This window comes from Perissodus microlepis, chromosome 3, assembly GCF_051167445.1.
Source record: "Perissodus microlepis isolate ML-2025 ecotype Zambia chromosome 3, ASM5116744v1, whole genome shotgun sequence".
NCBI lineage: Eukaryota > Metazoa > Chordata > Actinopteri > Cichliformes > Cichlidae > Perissodus > Perissodus microlepis.
Genome location: NC_140463.1, coordinates 23,711,403 through 23,730,483, shown reverse-complemented (window position 1 = coordinate 23,730,483; position 19,081 = coordinate 23,711,403). Strand labels below are relative to the sequence as shown.

The following is a 19,081-nucleotide window of genomic DNA, read 5'->3' as shown; positions in this document are numbered from 1 at the left end:
TGAAAAAAGGTGAACTGTAGAGGGGGTACAGGTATTCTCAGGCACAGTACAAGGCAACCAAGCTTGGTGTAAGTGCACCCTGAGAACCTCTTAATATAATGCTATTACAGTATTTTTCTCTAAATCAGGGATATATCTTGTGGAGGGGCCCTGAGCAAGCCTGACACCATTTAGTTCATACTGTGCCTTTATGGATATACAAGTTTTAAATGACCATGGAAACTGACGAACCTCCCGGACAGGTCTAGGAGGGAGTAGAAAGGAAACTGAGCTGGACCCAGTTTTGAGAAGGTGTATTAGCACCGGAGAGATTTATGTAGGAGACATCTGGTGGTCATGCAAAGACATGCACGTAAGATCTCTGTTGTTAAATGTCCTGGCAAATGTAATCTTGCAACATTATAAAAACTATGAAGTTCCTTACATTTCGAAAGGGTAAATTTAAACCCAAGGGTGCGTTTTGCAATCCCCCAACCGAGTACATTTGATAAACCACAGCATCAAAAAGCAAAAGTTTAGAGCATATCATAAAGAAAATGTTAAGTCAAAAAGATGAGGATGAAACTCATTGGTCACAGTTGAGTTTGACTGTATTTAACTGGGAAACAACACATGCTATACATCCATTCAGCGTCCTGTGGAGATATGTATGGCACTAACAACTAATAACAGCCATTCAATCCACTGCATATACATATCAAATACCATTACAAACTGACAGGTATGGATGTATGCGAATTGCGTGTGGCTGGTTGAACACACAAAGTTCTCTATAATAGCAAAAGCTATATTACTAATTTCACTCTCCTTCACGGCTGTTTGAAAATGTAGAAATCTGATACAGCTTCCTTCTTCAAATTTAAAACATCCACAAGAAAAGAGTATACAGAACATGTTCTTTGGATGCCCAGTTCTGTACTAAACACAGCATTTTATCTGTTCGTGCTGCACTAATGGCTTTGCCGCTTCACTGGTGAGGGACAATAAGAATCCCGTAGGCTCTCTCTAAAGCTTAAGTTATAAATAGGTCTAATATATAAACTGACCCTTTCCGTCCTAATACTGTTATATGGAGGTTTATGAAGTAAGTGCCACAAGGGACAAGTGGATAAAGCTGGTCTACAAAATAATATACTGTATTTATTAATTAAAATACCAAAATCCTAGACAAAGTGACATGGTAAAGCAGATTTCCAGCTTGTTCAAAAACACTATCTCGTTTGAAAAGAATGAAACAGTTCGTGAGAACACAAATGACTTTTTTATTTCCTCCTTTCCTTTCAGTATGTTAAACACACACACATGCAAATAATACGTGCAGTACCTTCTGTGGTTCCTTGATCCTTTCTAATGAAGGAACATTATGTTCACATTATGCAGCTCCACGTCTTGTTTTTCTTAGAATAAATAAGGAACGGCGGCTGGTCTAATTAGGATGTTGTCAAAAACCACCTCACAAAGTGAGCTTAACATACATTAGTATGCAAAGATACTTGCTTGTTCACTGACAGGAAGAGACACACACACACACACACACACACACACACACACATGCGCAAACATACACAGACACACGCGTAAACAGACAGGCAGAGCTAATAGGCCCCTTGGCAGTGCTAAAGACTGACGGCCGAGCCACAAAGACGGATCCTGCGTCGACACAGCAGTGGTATTGTGTCAGTCCTGACTGAACTGGCATGTTGCCACACACACACACACACACACACACACACACACACACACACACACACACACAAAAGACTAAACTACACTCTAGTCTTCATCCTGAAATGTCTAATTTTTTACATCATAAATGTGCTTTTCATCTGCAAAGGTAAGTCAAGTCCCCAGTAAGCAGCTGTGTAAATACATTTGTCCCCACAATATCAGCAAAACAAGTACACACACACACACACACACACACATAATTTAGAAGCGATTACACTCTAGTCTTCATCCTGTCACGTAATGTGAAATGTTGTAGATTATAAGGATGCGCTTTTCATCACCAAAAGTAGTTGAGTCCTCACTAAGTGGTCACGTAAATCTGTATGTCCCCACTGTATGAGTAATGCAAGTATACAACCACGGATAATATGTTTTTATCCCTACAGAAGACATTACACTCTGTTCTTCACTCTAAAATGTTACATTTTACATGCTTTATGTCTCCGGTAACAAAGACAGGTCCCCACAGACTGAGCTTGTTATCACTTTTATGTCCCCACAACTCGAGTTATAAAAGCACAGAAAAACTCGGAGATTTTAAGGGGCTCACACAGACTCCTTGCTGTCTGAAACTCAAAGCTTATCCAGCAGATGAATACAAATAGAAGTGGATTCATAGGATGATGCTGAAACTTTGCTTGTTGACATGTATGGTGTTATTTGCAGCATAAATATTTTTTTAAAGTCACATTTTAACTGACTACATTTGAAGAAAAAAAGGTTGTATTTTTCCTTGCGTTTCTCAGGAGCGCCAGATTATTTCACGGTTTTCCTTTCCCCCAAAGCGTGACCTAATTTGAGGTGATTAATTAAATAAGCTTATTTACAATCTTCAAATGACTGAATTAATGGTGTTTACAAAATAATGTTCCCGCCTAATTATAGCTAATGGAGCTCCCACCACATTTGCTGTGTCTACGAACTGTTTAGGAAACATGAGAGTTTTATTTTAGGCATAATATCAGACTTTTCCGGGAAAGCACAGGAGACATTTTAGGTGTAACGAAACATCCTAATACTTGAGATTTTGTCTTTACATAAGCACACTGCCATGGTCTCAAAATGATGCGAATAAAATGATAAATTTAGAGAAAGTCATTAAGAAAAGACGTGCATCATCACTCAGGTCTCTGACAGGTAACAGAAGCACTGAAAATCACAACAGACAGGTAATGCAGCAGATGGCAAAGTGCACTTGCTTCAACCCTCAAACAAACACAAAGTCTGTACCTGTATTGGGGCGTCTTTCAATCAAAATGCAACAGGTGGTCCTCCAGATTTCTGAGCCTCCTTGTATACAGACTTTGATCAGAGAAACAGCTGCATATCAGCTCTGAGCTGAATGAAACTGACGACTAGGAGTTAATGCGGAAAGTGGCCGAATGGGATATACACAGTGTGAGAGAGAGGAGGGCACGGGGGAATGGGGAGGGCTGAGAATGAGTGTGATTACGAGAGCAGGAGGAGGAGTGGCGCATGCTGACTTGACTTTCAGGAACTGAAAACATAAACACAAGACAGAGGAAAAGAGGAGGAAACAAAAAAGGAGCAATGAAGGGAGAGGAAGAGGTGATGGAAAGAGGTAGGGAAGATGAAGAAGTGTCAGGGAATAAGTAAGGAGAGGAAATGGAAAGAAAGATGGGGCATAATAGGAAACAAGTAGTTAGAAAATGAGCAAAGATAAGGGCAGGAGGAAGGTGTGGGAGTGGTAAATGGGAAAGAGGCTAAGGAGACCACAGGAGAGAATAAGTAGAAAAGCAGTATAAGGTTAGAAGAAGAATGAAGGAAACAAAATGCAGAGGACAAAAGGGAAAGTGTGAAGGGTCTAAAAAGGAGATGAAAATGAGATAGGGACACAGGAAAGAGGACAAGATATATGCGGGAAATTAGAAGATAGACAAGTTAAACTGAGATATAAGAAAGAAAAACAGAAGTGATGAAAAAGGGCGTATGAGATAAAAGTGACAGGTCATAGAAAAAGGCGAGAGAGTGTTAATTCAGGAGACAGGAAAGGAGGCAGATAAGAAGAAATAGTTACATAAAGAGAAGAAGGAAAAAAATAAGGAGGTGGTAAGCTGATGGAAGTGGGTAAAAAAGAGGCAAGATTTTAGAGGATGACTTGAGGAAAGGAGGTAGAAAGGAGGGACGAGGTAGAAAGAGAAGAAGCGCCTGAAGGAGGGAAGTAAGTAAATGGAGGAAGGGAGGGACTGAGTAGGAGGAGGATTAAAACGACAGGATAAAAGCTCTATAAAAAGGACAGACAGGCCAGCGGAGCTCAGAAGAAAAATAGAAAAGGAGTAGTCGACCAGAGGAAGAATACTACAGCATAGTACATCTACTCAAGTGTGAGCGGATATTAAAAGCTGCCCGAGAACCAGATCTGACCCAGTAAAGCCAAATCCAGGGAATAATAGTTACCATGTTTCCAAGATAGTGGTCTTCCTTTTTCCCTCTTGTCTGACAGCTCCATCTTCTCTCCATTATTATTGCACCCGCTCTGTCCTTCTATCAGCCATAGTCCCTGCATCTAAAGACCTCTCTGTCACCTTCACCCTCCTGCCATTCCTTCTCTCTCACTGTACCCAGCAGTAGCTCAGTTTCTACCAGCAGCCTGTTGGCCAACAGAACAGGAGGCACCAAACATTTTGATGTTGAATAACCAGTGGCTGGCACTAATTTCTCAACTTCTAGTCATGGTTGAAAAATAGCAACAAAGCTGAACCAATGTTGCAGGCGTTACCATGACGTTGGTTTGAGGGAATTCTTACAGAGATTTCACTGTGTTTCCAAACACAACAAACCATGTGTTCAAGAAGAGTGTTCTACTAATAAAATAAAGTTTCTTAGTCGAAAGACTGAAAAGAGAGAATTCCTGACAGGCTCCGGTAATATTAGTCTGTGTACAAGGAGTAGACATTCAGTGGATATCTGTTCACATAACCATAATAATTGTCGCCGTTTTAGAAAAACCATAACATATTCATTTTATTCCTTCTTTGGAATAATCTGATCTATATTTGTCACTTTGTAAGAGATTGATGTGATCTTTATTCCATGTGAAAGTAACACTGGCAGCTACAAAAAAACTCCAGATGCCACTCACAACCATTCAGGGAATAGTCAAACTTCCTCTTGTTACTTGTGGCTGCCATGTGGTCGCTAACTGGTCCCTAGGGTGCTAGCTGTCTGTTAGGGTTCACGACAGCTAATATTAACTCACTGAGCTTGACTTCTTAACCGGGTTTGTACTTTCTAGAGCATTTTAATACAGTTCCAGTTACGGTATATACAATTTATGAATACAGCTCATTAACCACAATTACTAGCTTTAACCCTTTAAGACCTACCATAGAACCAAGTCCGCCAGAGCTTATAATAATAATAATAATAATAATAATGGATTGCATTTATATAGCGCTTTTGGAGACCCTCAAAGCACTTTACAATTCTACTATTCATTCACTCTCACATTCACACACTGGTGGAGGCAAGCTACAGTTGCAGCCACAGCTGCCCTGGGGCAGACTGACAGAAGCGAGGCTGCCGCATCACGCCATCGGCCCCTCTGGCCAACACCAGTAGGTGAAGTGTCTTGCCCAAGGACACAACAACGAGACTGTCCGAGCCGGGGCTCGAACCGGCAACCTTCCAATCACAAGACGAACTGCCAACTCTTGAGCCACAATCTTTATACTTTTACATGCTGTAGTGCCATTTTTGGGAGCATTTCAAGTTGCTATACATTAATACAACCGTTATAGCCCAAGTCCATAGTAACTACATAAATTGCAAAAAAGTGCAATTAAGTACAAAAAAAATTGAAAATCGTTTTTTGATTTTTTTCCATATATTTCTAGTTAGAGGTTTATCCCTCAAAACTGTAAATACATAAAAGTTGCACAAAATAGTTTACAACAACAGGAAATTTATTTTGAGTGTCTTCATAGTTTTATTTTTGAGATACACCAATTTTTATATACTGCAGGAAAAACGAAAATAAATATTATAATGGAAATTTGCAAAAAACACAGCATATGCATCAAAATAAACTATTTCTAGCAGTGCAATTTGAGTTCTAAGCATCCCAGAAACGATACAGAAAAGCATGAAGTCAAACATGACTTTTAAAAATACCACTATAGGCTTATAAGGTCCCGAAGGTAAAAAAAAAACCTACATTTTCCGGGGAAATGACGTCACTTCTGGTTTCGGGCAGGTAATGGCGGACATGCGATAGTTCGCGCTGACGTCTATTCCAACGTAGGAAGTGTTTTGAACAGCTGATCGGATCAGCAAAGCGTGTTTCTGGAATATTATGTTTTTGTTGCTGCAAGTGCTTTTTATGCAATTTTTGCAAAGCTATATGTGGAAGGAAACCGTGACCTAGGGCAAGCTGATGGCATAAGATGTAAGTACAACTCCTCCGGTTTCATATGCAAAAAAAATCATTGCGCTAGCTTACGTGGTTCCAGTTCTACAGGGATTTAAAAATTGTTACGCAAAACGGAGCGTCCCCACTCCGACCGGTTTTAAAGGATTGACTGATATCTTACCACTTACCACTCCCAGCCAACTATGCTAATTTCTGCCTCAAAATAGCTAACATAGCAGTGTCAAAAAAAGGCTAATGTCACCCTGTGAAGTTAAATAAGTAACAAACAAGAAATTCCCAGCATTTAATTTAAAATAAGAAAAACAAACAAAAAACTTGCCCTCCAGTGTCATACTAATTTGGCCAACAACACTAAACTCAAGGTTTCAAAATCCAAGTTCACAAACGGAGGACTTACTAGCCATGCGCTAGCTATGTAGAACCTAGCTCACCAACAGCTGGAGGGACATGCTGTTCAATATGGATCCAGACCGATTTGATTTTAATGGAACTTTTTCACTCTGCACAGGTTTTTTTCTATTATTTACAGTTATTTTAATGTGCACAGCTTTTTTCTTTGTCTTTTGCAGTAGTCACTGGAGGTACATAGATCAAAATGCATTGTAACTTATCATCCCTGATGCCACTCAGCCAATCAAGTTATTTCTACAAAGCAATGATGCGAATGTGCACATGCGTGAAAACAAAACGTAGCTAGGTGTCCAAAGACGTAAGTCAAAGAGCAGAGGGGGTTAAACCTGTTGTTATTTTTGTTGAGACTGATTACTTGTGAAGTGTAGTTATGGACAAAAAAACCCTCAAACTAGACTTCTTTTTTTAATGAAGCACTTAGCATTTACTTTATAATTATTTTATTACTGAAGAGCTCTCTGGTTCATATTGAAAGTAAATAAACGCTGCTGAAATGCTACTGAATTGTACTTTCTTCCATTTACTTGACAGGCAGTTGTTGTTGGCATAAATGCATTGATGCCACTATTAGGCCAATCGAAATATACTGCACTGAATTATGATGCATGTGGAACTTTAAGATATTCTCTGTTGGAGGAAATTTTCTCTAATCGTACTTCCTTAAATTTCAATTGAATACCTGATGTAGAAGCTTCTCCCTTATTTCTAGGTATAAGGCGTGACTCATCCACCTGGAAACTCACCAGAAACATATTTGACGTTGAAACATTCCTAAGAATATAGTTTGGCTGTCTGGGAACATAACTTTTATAAGACATGGATGATGTACCAGGCAGTGCTGGGCAAGTAGCAACTGAACCACAACAGTCAAGTTGTGGCTTGTAATAAGGAGTCGACATCAAAATGCTTGGATACTTCCCAGAGATGCAGAACTTGTGGGCATTATCAGTTACCATCACTACTCCTTTAACCAAATATTTTTACTGACCTTCCACTAAACATAAGTCTTGTTTTAAGAGCAAGAGCAAAAAAGGAAGCATCTGGCTACATTATTCACTCTATTATAGGTTAATCTGTACTCAAATTATCAGCACCTAAAGTTCAAAAGGTAGGTATTAAATGCTATGATAACCAATAAATTGACTTAATCCTGCAAGAAGATTCCATCACGCTGTCCAGATTCCTCCTAATAGCTGTGAAGAGGCCAGTGTGCGAACAGCCGTGTGAAAACACGTGTGGAAAATGACCACCGGGACTCCCATTTGTGAGGCCCAAGTAACAGCAGCTAAACCACTTGACACTTCTGACCCCTAAAGGTCAACAGTGTAAGTAAGTAAGTAAGTAAGTAAAATTTATTTATATAGCGCTTTTCACAGATAAAAATCACAAAGTGCTTTACAACACAGGAAATGGGAATATAAAAACAATATAACAGTAAATAAAACAATGTAAAACAATAAAACTATAAAAACAGCATAAGAAGAAATTAATCAAATGCTTTTCTAAATAAAAATGTCTTCAGCTGTTTCTTAAAAGAATCAATGGAGTCCGTGCAGCGAAGAGACAGTGGGAGAGAATTCCACAACCGTGGTGCCACAGTCTGAAAGGCCCGATCACCACGAGTTTTAAAACGAGTGCGCGGTACCACCAGCAGTCTCTGATCTAATGACCTTAAAGCCCGAGAAGATGTATGTGGTTTCAGCAGGTCAGATAAATATTGAGGAGCCTGACCATGTAGGGCCCTAAAGGTTAGAACTAAAATTTTAAAATGAAACCTAAAATTTACAGGCAACCAGTGAAGGGAGGCCAAGACTGGAGTGATATGCGATCTTCTCTTGGTGCCTGTTAAGAGACGTGCTGCAGCATTCTGCACAGTCTGAAGACGATTTAAGGCTGATTTGTTAAAACAAGTAAAAAGGCCATTACAATAGTCTAAACGAGAAGAAATAAAAGCATGAATAATCATCTCAAGTTCAAGCTTTGATACCATTAGTCTGAGTTTAGAAATATTCCGTAAATGATAAAAACAGTTTCGGACCAGCTGCTTAGAATGCTGCTCGAGCGACATCGAGCTGTCAAATATGACACCGAGATTTCTAAGGCTTGATTTTACATAAGGGTCTAAGAAGCTGATATGCTGTCTAATTTCTGGGACCATGTGGTCTGGAGCAATAATTAGAGTTTCTGTTTTATCAGAGTTTAGTTGGAGAAAATTGTCATATAACCATTTGTTGATTTCTGTCAGGCAATTACTTAAATTAGACAATTTATAAAACTCAGACATTTTGAAGGAACAGTATAGTTGGATGTCGTCAGCATAGAGATGATAGGAGATATATTTATAGCGCTTAATAATTTGGCCTAGGGGAAATACATAAAGTAAAAAGAGAATTGGACCCAGGACAGATCCCTGAGGTACCCCACACGGCAAAACTGTTGATTCTGATGTGACATGATTCATGCAAACAGTAAAAGATCTCTCAGACAGATATGATATAAACCATTTTAAAACAACGCCAGTAATCCCAAACAAGTTCTCGAGTCTGTTTATCATGATACTGTGCTCTACAGTGTCAAAAGCAGAGCTGAGATCCAACAGGACCAGCACTGTATATTCTCCAGAGTCTGCTGCCATCAAGATATCACTAGATACTCTAAGTAAGGCCGTTTCAGTGGAATGCAATTTACGAAAACCAGACTGGAAAGTGTCCATAACAGCATTTTTATCCAGGAAATAGTTAAGTTGTTCTAGTACTACTTTTTCTAAAATTTTCGATATAAAAGGCAATTTGGATATTGGCCTATAACTGTTAGGAAGAGATGGATCCAGCTGGGGTTTCTTTAATATTGGCTCAACAATAGCTTGTTTAAAGAAGCTGGGGACTGAGCCAGTATGAAGAGAAGTATTTATCATTTCCACAATACAGGGGCCAATTGAATCAAACACACTAGTGAAAAATGAAGATGGAAGGACATCAAGGGGGCTTGAAGTCTGTTTTATATGACAAAGCAGGCCTCTGATGTCTTGTAATGTAACAGGAGTAAAAGAGGACCAAGTATCAGAGGAGAGCAAGTTAAAAGTTTGATATTGAGAAGATGATGGAGAGATATTAGACCTGATGGCAATGACCTTATTTCTGAAATAGTTCATAAACTCATTGCATTCAGATGTTGAGTGAACTGGTGCACAAGGAGCATCAGGAGAAACAATACTCTTAATTGTTTTAAACAAGAATTTAGGATCTTTCTTTTTTGAAGCTATGAGGTGTGAAAAATACTCTGTTCTGGCATTTTTCCACATGTCATTTAGCAAGAGGATAGATTCTTTAAGGTGTAACTTATAAACCTCAAGCTTGGAAGCCTTCCACAAACGTTCTAGCTTGCGACAGTATCTCCTGAAATTACGAATGTTTTCATTTAACCAAGGATGAGATTTCAAACGTAGGACAGTACTTTTTTTCAGAGGTGCCACTATGTCTAAAATAGAATTACACTGGTTATTAAAGGATGAGACAAGAGAGTCCAAATCATTGTAAGTCATTTCAGCGTCGAACATGGCAGAGAACCTTTTGCCGGCGTTCTGGTTTATGATTCGCCTTTCAATCGTTATTTTGGGAGCCAGGGGATCCAAATAAAACGACAAGTTAAAATATATGCAGCTATGGTCACTCACATGGACATTTTCCACACGAATGTCATTTATATTTAAACCCAAGGAGAAAACAAGGTCCAATGTGTGACCCTTTACATGTGTAGGGCCAGAAACATGCTGCATAAAATTAAAAGACTCTGTGATAGTCATGAAGTCAGCAGCCATATTACAGGATGCATCATCAATATGAAGGTTAAAATCTCCCAACATTACCACCTTCTCTAATCTAATAATGGATGATAGGAGGTCGTTAAATTCAGTTAAAAAGACTCCGGCAGGGCCAGGAGGTCGGTAGATTAAAATACAATAAAAGGTGCGCAAAGAGCTGACCTTGATCATCTGAACTTCAAATGAAGTAAAAGAATCCGAGTTCATCAGTCTGCATGTGAATCTGTCCTGGTGCACAACAGCGAGACCTCCGCCACGTCCCGAAAGACGTGGAGTTCCGATGACGGAGCAGCCAGTCGAACAAATTTCCTTCAGATGTATATAATCCATGTTTTGTTGCCACGTCTCAGTTAAACACAAGAAGTTGAGAGATTCCTTTATAAAAAGATCGTTTAAAATAAACGATTTGTTTGTGACTGAGCGAGTGTTGAGCAGGGCAAACCTGATTGAAGACGTTTGGTTGGTGCAGTCAACAGCTGACTGCAGTGGCACTCGAATTAAACACCTGTGTGCACCTCTATACCTGTTACGCCGGGCGGGGACTTCAGGGCTAGCAGAAGCTAATATCCATAGTGGTACATCACCTCTGCCATCAAAACGGCGGTCGAAGGAGGGACGCCAAGTGAACATGGGGCCATCAGACCATAGATTCCGAGCTGGGAACTGAAGTGTAGCGTCGGCACCAGGTGACAGTAGATGAATTGGTCGTAGGCACCGGGATTCTTCCCACATCCAAGAAGCTAATCTTCGGTACCTTCTCAGTCGCACCTGGACACCGGCCCTGGTTCCCCTACTTCTTCTTTTCTTCGTGTTAAATCCCACCGATATGTACGGTAACATGCAGTCAGGTGAGGAACACACAAAGGGTGGAGGGAAAAAAAAAAAAAAAAAAAAAAAAAGTGGCAAGTGGCAAGAGGTCAGCTTTAATGAGCCTTATTACTTTGTGAGGGCGGACAAAAACATGAGATAAGGATGTCAAAGTATTACAAGCAAACTGCCGAGTCATAGCACAAGGGTGAAGACTAAACAAAAGCAAAGGAACATAGAACCGCACAAACAGTAATAAAATGAAAACATTGTGAAGTTTAACCTGACAAACCGTTCTTGAATGTTCTTGTAGCCAGTGTGTTTTGCTTTGAAGCTGCCAAAAAAACTTCAAACCTCCCTACCGAGTGTCAAGACGTGTAGGAGTGCCCCTGGAGTCTGTTAAAGTTGATGTAAGAAAAAAACGATCCAGACTTAACCCTTTATCATTTTCATGGAGTGTTTTTTCATGCTGTACTTAATATTATTTTTTTCTTGAAATGCAACAACTGAATCCAGTTATTTAGAGATTGAGCATGCACCTCTCTCAACCTCCAGTCGACCAAAGTCACTTCGAAGACAACAGCTGACTGCAGACTTGGTCCTGGTCTTTGAAGCAACTTTTTCAAACGCAACAAGATTGCGGTGAATGAAAATTACTTATATGGTTACATTAAAACGGTCAATCCAATATACAACACATAATTTATAACACATAATACCTAAAACATATACGACACACAAAGGATAAGTTACCTTAGTCACTGTTAAAATAAAGTGTGAAGTAGTGATGTTATACTTTTTACTGGTTTTACCAGTGCTTTTGTGCTTACATTTGTCGTATGCTATCACTGTAAATAGTGCTGTCTCACTGCTATTGCACTGTTATGCTGCTGGTAGCTTATTTTAGTTGAGTCACACTTCAAATGAGTAAGTGTGTCATCAGCTGCACGTCAGTGGTCCCACATGATCAAAGCTTAACTTTTTATGGTTTAATGGTAGGGCAGCTATCATGGAAAAAAAATCAAACTGACAATAAACGTATCAAATTAAGATAATAAATGTTGCCAAGATCCAAACCACGCCTTTTTCTCCAGGTAACACAAAGTAGAGTCTGAATGCAGCTAAATGTTTGTTGCTGCTGAGAGGAGAAATGGCACATGGATATCATTTTTTTTTCAGAGAAATTATCTTGTTCAATTTGTATAGATTTACTGAAGGATCCGGTAGCTATTCCCTGTGGACACAGCTACTGCATGAGCTGTATTAAGACCCACTGGGATATAGAGGATCCAAAAAGAAAATACAGCTGCCCTCAATGGTAAATGGCCTGTATTTATATAGCGCTTTACTAGTCCCTAAGGACCCCAAAGCGCTTTACATATCCAGTCATCCACCCATTCACACACTGGTGATGGCAAGCTACATTGTAGCCACAGCCGCCCTGGGGCGCACTGACAGAGGCGAGGCTGCCGAATACTGGCGCTACTGGGCCCTCTGACCACCACCAGTAGGCAACGGGTTAAGTGTCTTGCCCAAGGACACAAAGACCGAGACTGTCCAAGCCGGGGCTCGAACTGGCAACCTTCCGATTACAAGGCAAACTCCCAACTCTTGAGCCACGATCGCCCCTGCAGGAAAACCTTCACACCCAGACCTCTCCTGGAAAAAAACATCATGTTAACAGATCTAGTGGAGGAGCTGAAGCAGACTGGACTCCAAGAACTACCAAAAGCAGAAGCAAAAGGACCTTGAGCTGAGGCGACTAAAAATCCAGGAGACAATCCAAGATCGAGAGAAAGATGTGAAGCTACTTCAACAAGAGGTGGAGGTCATCAATGGCTCTGCTGACAAAACAGTGGAGTACAGTCAAAAGATTTTGACAGAGCTCATCCGGTTCATCAAGAAAAGACGCAATGATGTGAAGCAGCAAATCAGATGCCAGCAGGAATCTGAACTGGGTCTAGTCAGAGAGCTTCAGGATAAGCTGGAGCAGGAGATCACTGAGCTGAAGAGGATGGATGAGGAGCTGGAGCAGCTCTCACACACAGAGGACCACGAGCAGTTTCTGCACAACTACCCCTCACTGTCAGCACTCAGTGAGTCTACACGCTCATCCAGCATCAATATTTATCCTCAGATGTACTTTGAGGAGCTGAAAGCAGCTGTGTCAGAGACCAGAGATAAACTGCAGGACATCCTGTGCGAGACATGGACAGTGGGTGCTTTTATACCAAAGACCAGAGCAGATTTCTTAAAATATTCACGTCAAATCACACTGGATCCAAGCACGGCAAACACACAGCTGTTATTATCTGCAGGGAACAGAAAGGCAACATTAATGCTGCAACATCAGTCTTACGCTAACAACCCAGGCAGATTTACTGAATATAAACAGGTGCTGAGCAAACAGAGTCTGACTGGACGTTGTTACTGGGAGGTGGAGTGGAGAGGGAGAAGAGTCGGGGTAGGAGTTGCATACAAGAGTATCAGCAGAGCAGGTGACTCAGAGCAACGTATATTTGGATTCAATGACAAATCTTGGTCACTGCGTTGTTACACAAACAGTTACATATTCTGGTACAACAAAGTCCACACTGACGTCTGTGGCCCTCCGTCCTCCAGGATAGGAGTGTACATGAATCACAGAGCAGGTGTTCTATCCTTCTACAGCGTCTCTGACACCATGACCCTCCTCCACACAGTCCAGACCACATTCACTGAGCCGCTCTATGCTGGGCTTTTGCTTTTTTACTCTAATGAAGATAGTGCTGAGTTTTGTAAACTGAATTAGACAGATGTCATTAAGGGAAAGTTGGTTAATAATATATGTTTTGTGCAGAGACTGGCCAACAATCCCACTTTATGGGTAGCAAACTCACTTATCAGTTGTTGCAGAGCGTATGATTGACTACTATAGCGGGTTTTACACTATCAGCAATCTTAAAATCAAAAGGAACACTATTTTATTGTGTTTGGGAGAAGAATTAAAACATTTTGAGAAAATGGATTCTAAAAAATAATCACAAAAGAAATTCCAATAAGCCAAATTGTTTGTTTGTATCCAGGAGGACACCTGAGAATAAAACATGCACAATCATTAATGATTTTAAATGCCAAAAATATAGCAAATCATCTGAACTTAGACAGGACTTTCTTTTTTCTATGCATGAAACCTTGTTTTTGAATGTGGTGGATTGGAGCACAGAGTGGTAAAGGCGGACGCAGCTTTGATCTGAAAAGTGAAGCCAACATGGAAGAACCTTAAATCTGCATTCTGTTTAACGAACACAAAGCGGCGATACCAGTGGCTGCAAAAAGATGCCCAGTTCTAAGTCAGAAGTTAATGGAAAAACAACGCTCTTCCCTGACCTCTAACCAACTTTCCTGATCAGTTTATGGACTCAGCCAATCATTTCAAGTCAAACTGAATAAAAACGTAAGATAAATGACCACACCCTAAAATGAATTTATGAATGAGAAATGATGACGATCCAGCTCTTGCTCTTTGCATGAGGTTTCACAATCAGATTCATCTGTTGCTCGTCACATCTTGTTATTACCAAGATGGTGAAAAATCATCGAGACTTCAAAACAAGACTTCATGAGCAAATGGATGGTGTCTATGATTACATTTTTTAAATGGCCTGTATTTGTATAGCGCTTTTACTAGTCCCACCTAGGGACCCCAAAGCGCTTTACACACCCAGTCATCCACACTCTGGTGGAGGCAAGCTACAGTTGTAGCCACAGCTGCCCTGGGGCAGACTGACAGGAGCGAGGCTGCCATATCGCGCCATCGGCCCTTCTGGCCAACACCAGTAGGCAGTAGGTGAAGTGTCTTGCCCAAGGACACAACGACCGAGACTGTCTGAGCCGGGGCTCGAACCGGCAACCTTCCAATTACAAGGCAAACTCCCAACTCTTGAGCCATGATCACATTTTAAGTATTTGTTTTCTGATTGTTTGGTCTGTTTGTTAAAAAAAAAATATAAAAAATATACAATAAGGCAATTTGTGCCAAGAAAGTAGCATGCGCCACTCAATCGGTCCATTTTGTATAGAAGAAGAGTCAAATGATGTGTTGTGGACTTTTTTTTAAAAAGAATTTTTAAAGAATCTTTACTTTGTGTACATGGAGACAAATCAGTAAACATGAGACTGGTCTGATGAATAATCATCTTCATAAAACTGAGAATAAGGGACTGGAACATCGTGACCAGAAATGACTTCATTACATTTTGTGAATATTGAGACTCATTTGGTAAAACTATGAAAGCTCTGCAAACAAAATCAGTTTATATTTGATTCTTCTTGCTTGCACTTATCAGTATTTGATTGATTGATTGATGGATAATACTTTATACATCCCGAGGGAAATCGGAATTGGAAATTTAGGGCTGTGTGTAAATAAAATGTACTAATGACTGCTCACCGGTTCATGTCTTTTGATTTATGATTAATATTCTTTTCAGAATAAAATGATCCTACACAACATATTAAGAAGTCAACACAATGTTTCATATTTTACGTCTATTCCACTAACTCCACGCTGGTGACCAATCTAGATTCCACTTGTTCCACACAAAACTTCTACTTCAGAGACAAGAGATAAACTAAACGACACTGTGCGTGTGAGAGACAAGTGGAGAAACATCTCACTGAAAGTCAGTGAAGTGGATATTTTGCTACTTCTGGAGCACCAAGTGGAAAATGTCTCAAAGGAAAGCTTCTAAAAACACTGGGAATCGTCACCTTTCTGTTGCGTAATGCATAAATATGCTTATTGCTGTAGAAATCATCTCGACCTTTACAGCTGACCCATCCTTTGTTCCAGTGAGCTCATGGATATCTTACACTGGTCAGCTTGTTTTCTGTCTCTTCTTCCGGTTTCTCCACATCATCTTTAATCCCTCTAACTTCCTGTAGCGCTGCCATACATTTCCAGGTCAAACATCATGAGTGGGATTGCATGTTTGCACATCTCACAGCCTCAAGCTTGTGTGCTGACTCCAACTGTCTGCTTCAAAACAGGATGGATGGTCAACGGTCAACTGGCAACACACACACACACAAACACACATGCACACGTCTGAAGCCAGATAGATGGTGAACTTTGTTGACAACACTGCCCCCTACAGCCTATACTATGTACAACAAAATAAGAGTCTGTGCTTTGAAGCAGCACATAGACGCACAGAAGGACCACAAACCCACATCGTAAATGCTTCAGTAATCATTCTTTGTTTTCCAGTCATCCTAAAATAGTTTCAGGAATGAAAAGTTCTTCTGAGCCTTTTCTCACGTATTCCTGAGCCAGAAAATAAACACTGATATGCATGTTTAACTGCCCTGAATATCAAAATACCAAATCTGAAAATAGTTTTAATCTACCTAAATCTGTATTACTCAGCGCAGCTGGTTTAAAACTCTGAGCACCGATTCTAGTTCAGACGTGTTAAAATAAAGATCAACAGATAAGAAACAGAGGAAGGTTGGCATTCACTGCTGATATAACGAGGGCTTCGCTCTTTTTACAATGAAAGAACTGGCTTTAAAATCTGCAGACATTTTTTTAATGGGCATTTATTTATTCTTCAAAAATATAATTTTTGTTTTATTGCAGTGAAAGTATAAAAAACGTAGCAGGCAGCAGTTGTGACCAACTCTCCTTTGACATGATGGCTCCAGGGAACTTTATTACAGTTAGGTCCACGATTTCTTGGACAATGACACAGCTTTTGTAGTTTTGCCTCTGTACACCACCACCACAGTAGATTTCAAAGCAAAGAACTGAAATGTCAAGTGCTGAATTTGTATTTTATAGCTTTTCACTATAACTTTAAATATGAGAAGTCAGTACAAATTCAGGAGGTCATCATCAGAGAGAGCAAAAACTTCAGGAGTGGCCAGATCAATAATCCAGGATCTAACCAAGTCAAGAACACCCAGGAGGTAGGCATATCATGGTCAAGGTCTAAAATGAAGAGAAGCCTTCATAAATGGATATACAGAAGCTTTACAACAAAATGTAAACCACTAGTTACACTCAGAAACAAGAAGGTCAGATTAAACTTTCTAGAAAAAATAAATAATAAAAGAGTCACTGGACAAATGAACCCAAAATGAACTCGTACCAGAATGATGGGAAGGAGAGGCAGAGAAACAGCTCATGACCTGAAGCATATCACATCATCTGTCAAACATGGTAGAGGCATTGTTATGGCACTGACTTTATCGTTACAGTTGCTGTATCTCATACACGGCTGCAGCTTTGCAGCTTGCAGCCGAACACATCAGCAACAACAACAGACACTCAGGACCCAGTACAGACTTTAAGCCTACGAGGCATGATTGCAGATGCTACTCAGGTGCACCCAATTCCCCTGCAGCGGCACTGCAGACCACGCCCCGAGCCATCCGTCCGGACTCTGCCGCCCACTGTCCACAGGCTGTGCAGCAGGTCCCTCTGGCGCCTCGACCTCTGTATCCAGCTGGGCAGGTGCGTGAGCTGGTGGTGGACACGGAGGTTGCTCTGCAGCCCTCCTCCGGGGAGCCGGGATGGGTGCAGGGACTTGCCAGGCATACTGCAACAAATCCATGGCAGACCGCACCACATTTTCATGCTTTTCAGCATAGACTTTATCATTACAGTTTCTGTATCTCACACAGCAGCAGCTCGCAGCCGAACACATCATCAACAACAACAGAAACTCAGGACCCAGTACAGACTTTAAGTTGGCTAGGGGTGATTGTGGATGCCGCTCAGGTGCATCCACCTCCCCTGCAGCAGCACCACAGACCACGCCCCACCACAAGAAAAATAAATGTAACTCCTAATGACTTTCCTACAAGATAAAGCTCAAATTAAGCTATAATTCAGCACTTCATTTAATTTTACTTTTTCCAACAAATTATAGACCTAACTGTTTGTTTTGGCTTATGATAAACACGGCACATCTTCATTGCCTGATAGATGACAGATCCAACAGTGACTCTCTCTCTCATGTTTCCTTTTGTTTTGTTACAAACTGCCTGCTGAATTGTTGAAGATACACAGATATAACTGGTGAGAGAGTGACTCAACAAAAACAATGATACGAAAGCTGTTTAAGTGCTTCATCAGTAAGCACTCAGACATTTCATCTGGCACGCCTACAAAAATATTTATTACAGCTGCATTACATCGGAAAGACAATAAAATTTAGACTTGAGGAACTGAAGTTCAAGGTAAGGTAGCATCATTAAATGTGATGTAACTATAATAGTTACAAAGAACACAAAGGACAAAACTTCTAAAACTACCGACTTACAACCTACTGGACACAGTAATTACTTTCTCCTTTTCCACACACTCTCATATCTCATGTGCACAAGTATAAAAAAGTCATTGCGGTCACACACTTACGGACTTATAGTACAGCTGTGCATAGATGGAAACACACCTGGGGCACTAGTTAATGTTGCACTCTTCATTATAAAGTTAAGTGCATTAGTGGCTGCTACAGATCCCTTTATTCATGGTTCTACGTGACTGGACATCTGGCAAGTCATGTAATGCATGAACAAGCAAAAACTAACACAGACTTAATGAGAACCGAAGAGCCAGTTGCAGCTCTCCGTTTACGCTGTAATGAGTAAATGCTTATTTGTATAATAAACACATCCTGGGATATCAGACCGGCATTAAGTTTCTAATTCTGATCACTGTTTTCCTGTAATTTATCCTGCACTTTTTTCTTTTGCATACATGCATGGATACGTCACAGAGCACTTCTTCATCAGTAGATCCACAGTTACTAAGACTCTGAATGCATGCTTATAGAGTCAGAGGGGTTGTACAGATTTAAAAATAGTATAACTCACATATTTCTCAATTATTAAATTCTGTTTTTAATTGTTCTGATTTCATATTTATTTTCTGA

At 40.3% G+C, this 19,081-nt stretch overlaps 2 protein-coding genes across 4 annotated transcripts in view; one reads left to right on the top strand and one right to left on the bottom strand.

Annotated features, from left to right (window-relative positions):
- Positions 1–19,081, bottom strand: part of arhgap36 (Rho GTPase activating protein 36) — an 85,912-nt gene that overhangs the window by 41,444 nt on the left and 25,387 nt on the right. Inside the window, exon 1 of one of the 3 annotated variants that reach the window (XM_084923631.1) lies at positions 2,959–3,203. The exons of the other annotated variants lie outside the window; for them this stretch is intronic. The gene's annotated coding sequence lies outside the window, so the exon portion shown is untranslated. Of the gene's footprint in view, positions 1–2,958; positions 3,204–19,081 lie in introns of those variants that run through there. 3 annotated transcript variants of the gene reach the window in all.
- Positions 3,280–13,950, top strand: LOC146390661 (tripartite motif-containing protein 16-like). The gene is made up of 2 exons (XM_084909497.1): positions 3,280–3,341; positions 12,867–13,950. Exons 1-2 carry the CDS (start codon positions 3,280–3,282, stop codon positions 13,948–13,950), a joined length of 1,146 nt encoding a protein of 381 aa, XP_084765623.1.

What these genes read in the sequence shown, in the direction of transcription:
- LOC146390661 (XM_084909497.1), top strand. Translation starts at nt 3,280, where the DNA reads ATGAAGGGAGAGGAAGAGGTGATGGAAAGAGGTAGGGAAGATGAAGAA. An exon ending in GAAGAAGTGTCAGGGAATAA is followed by an intron (nt 3,342 to 12,866) that starts GTAAGGAGAGGA and finishes GAGCTGAAGCAG; the next exon opens with ACTGGACTCCAAGAACTACC.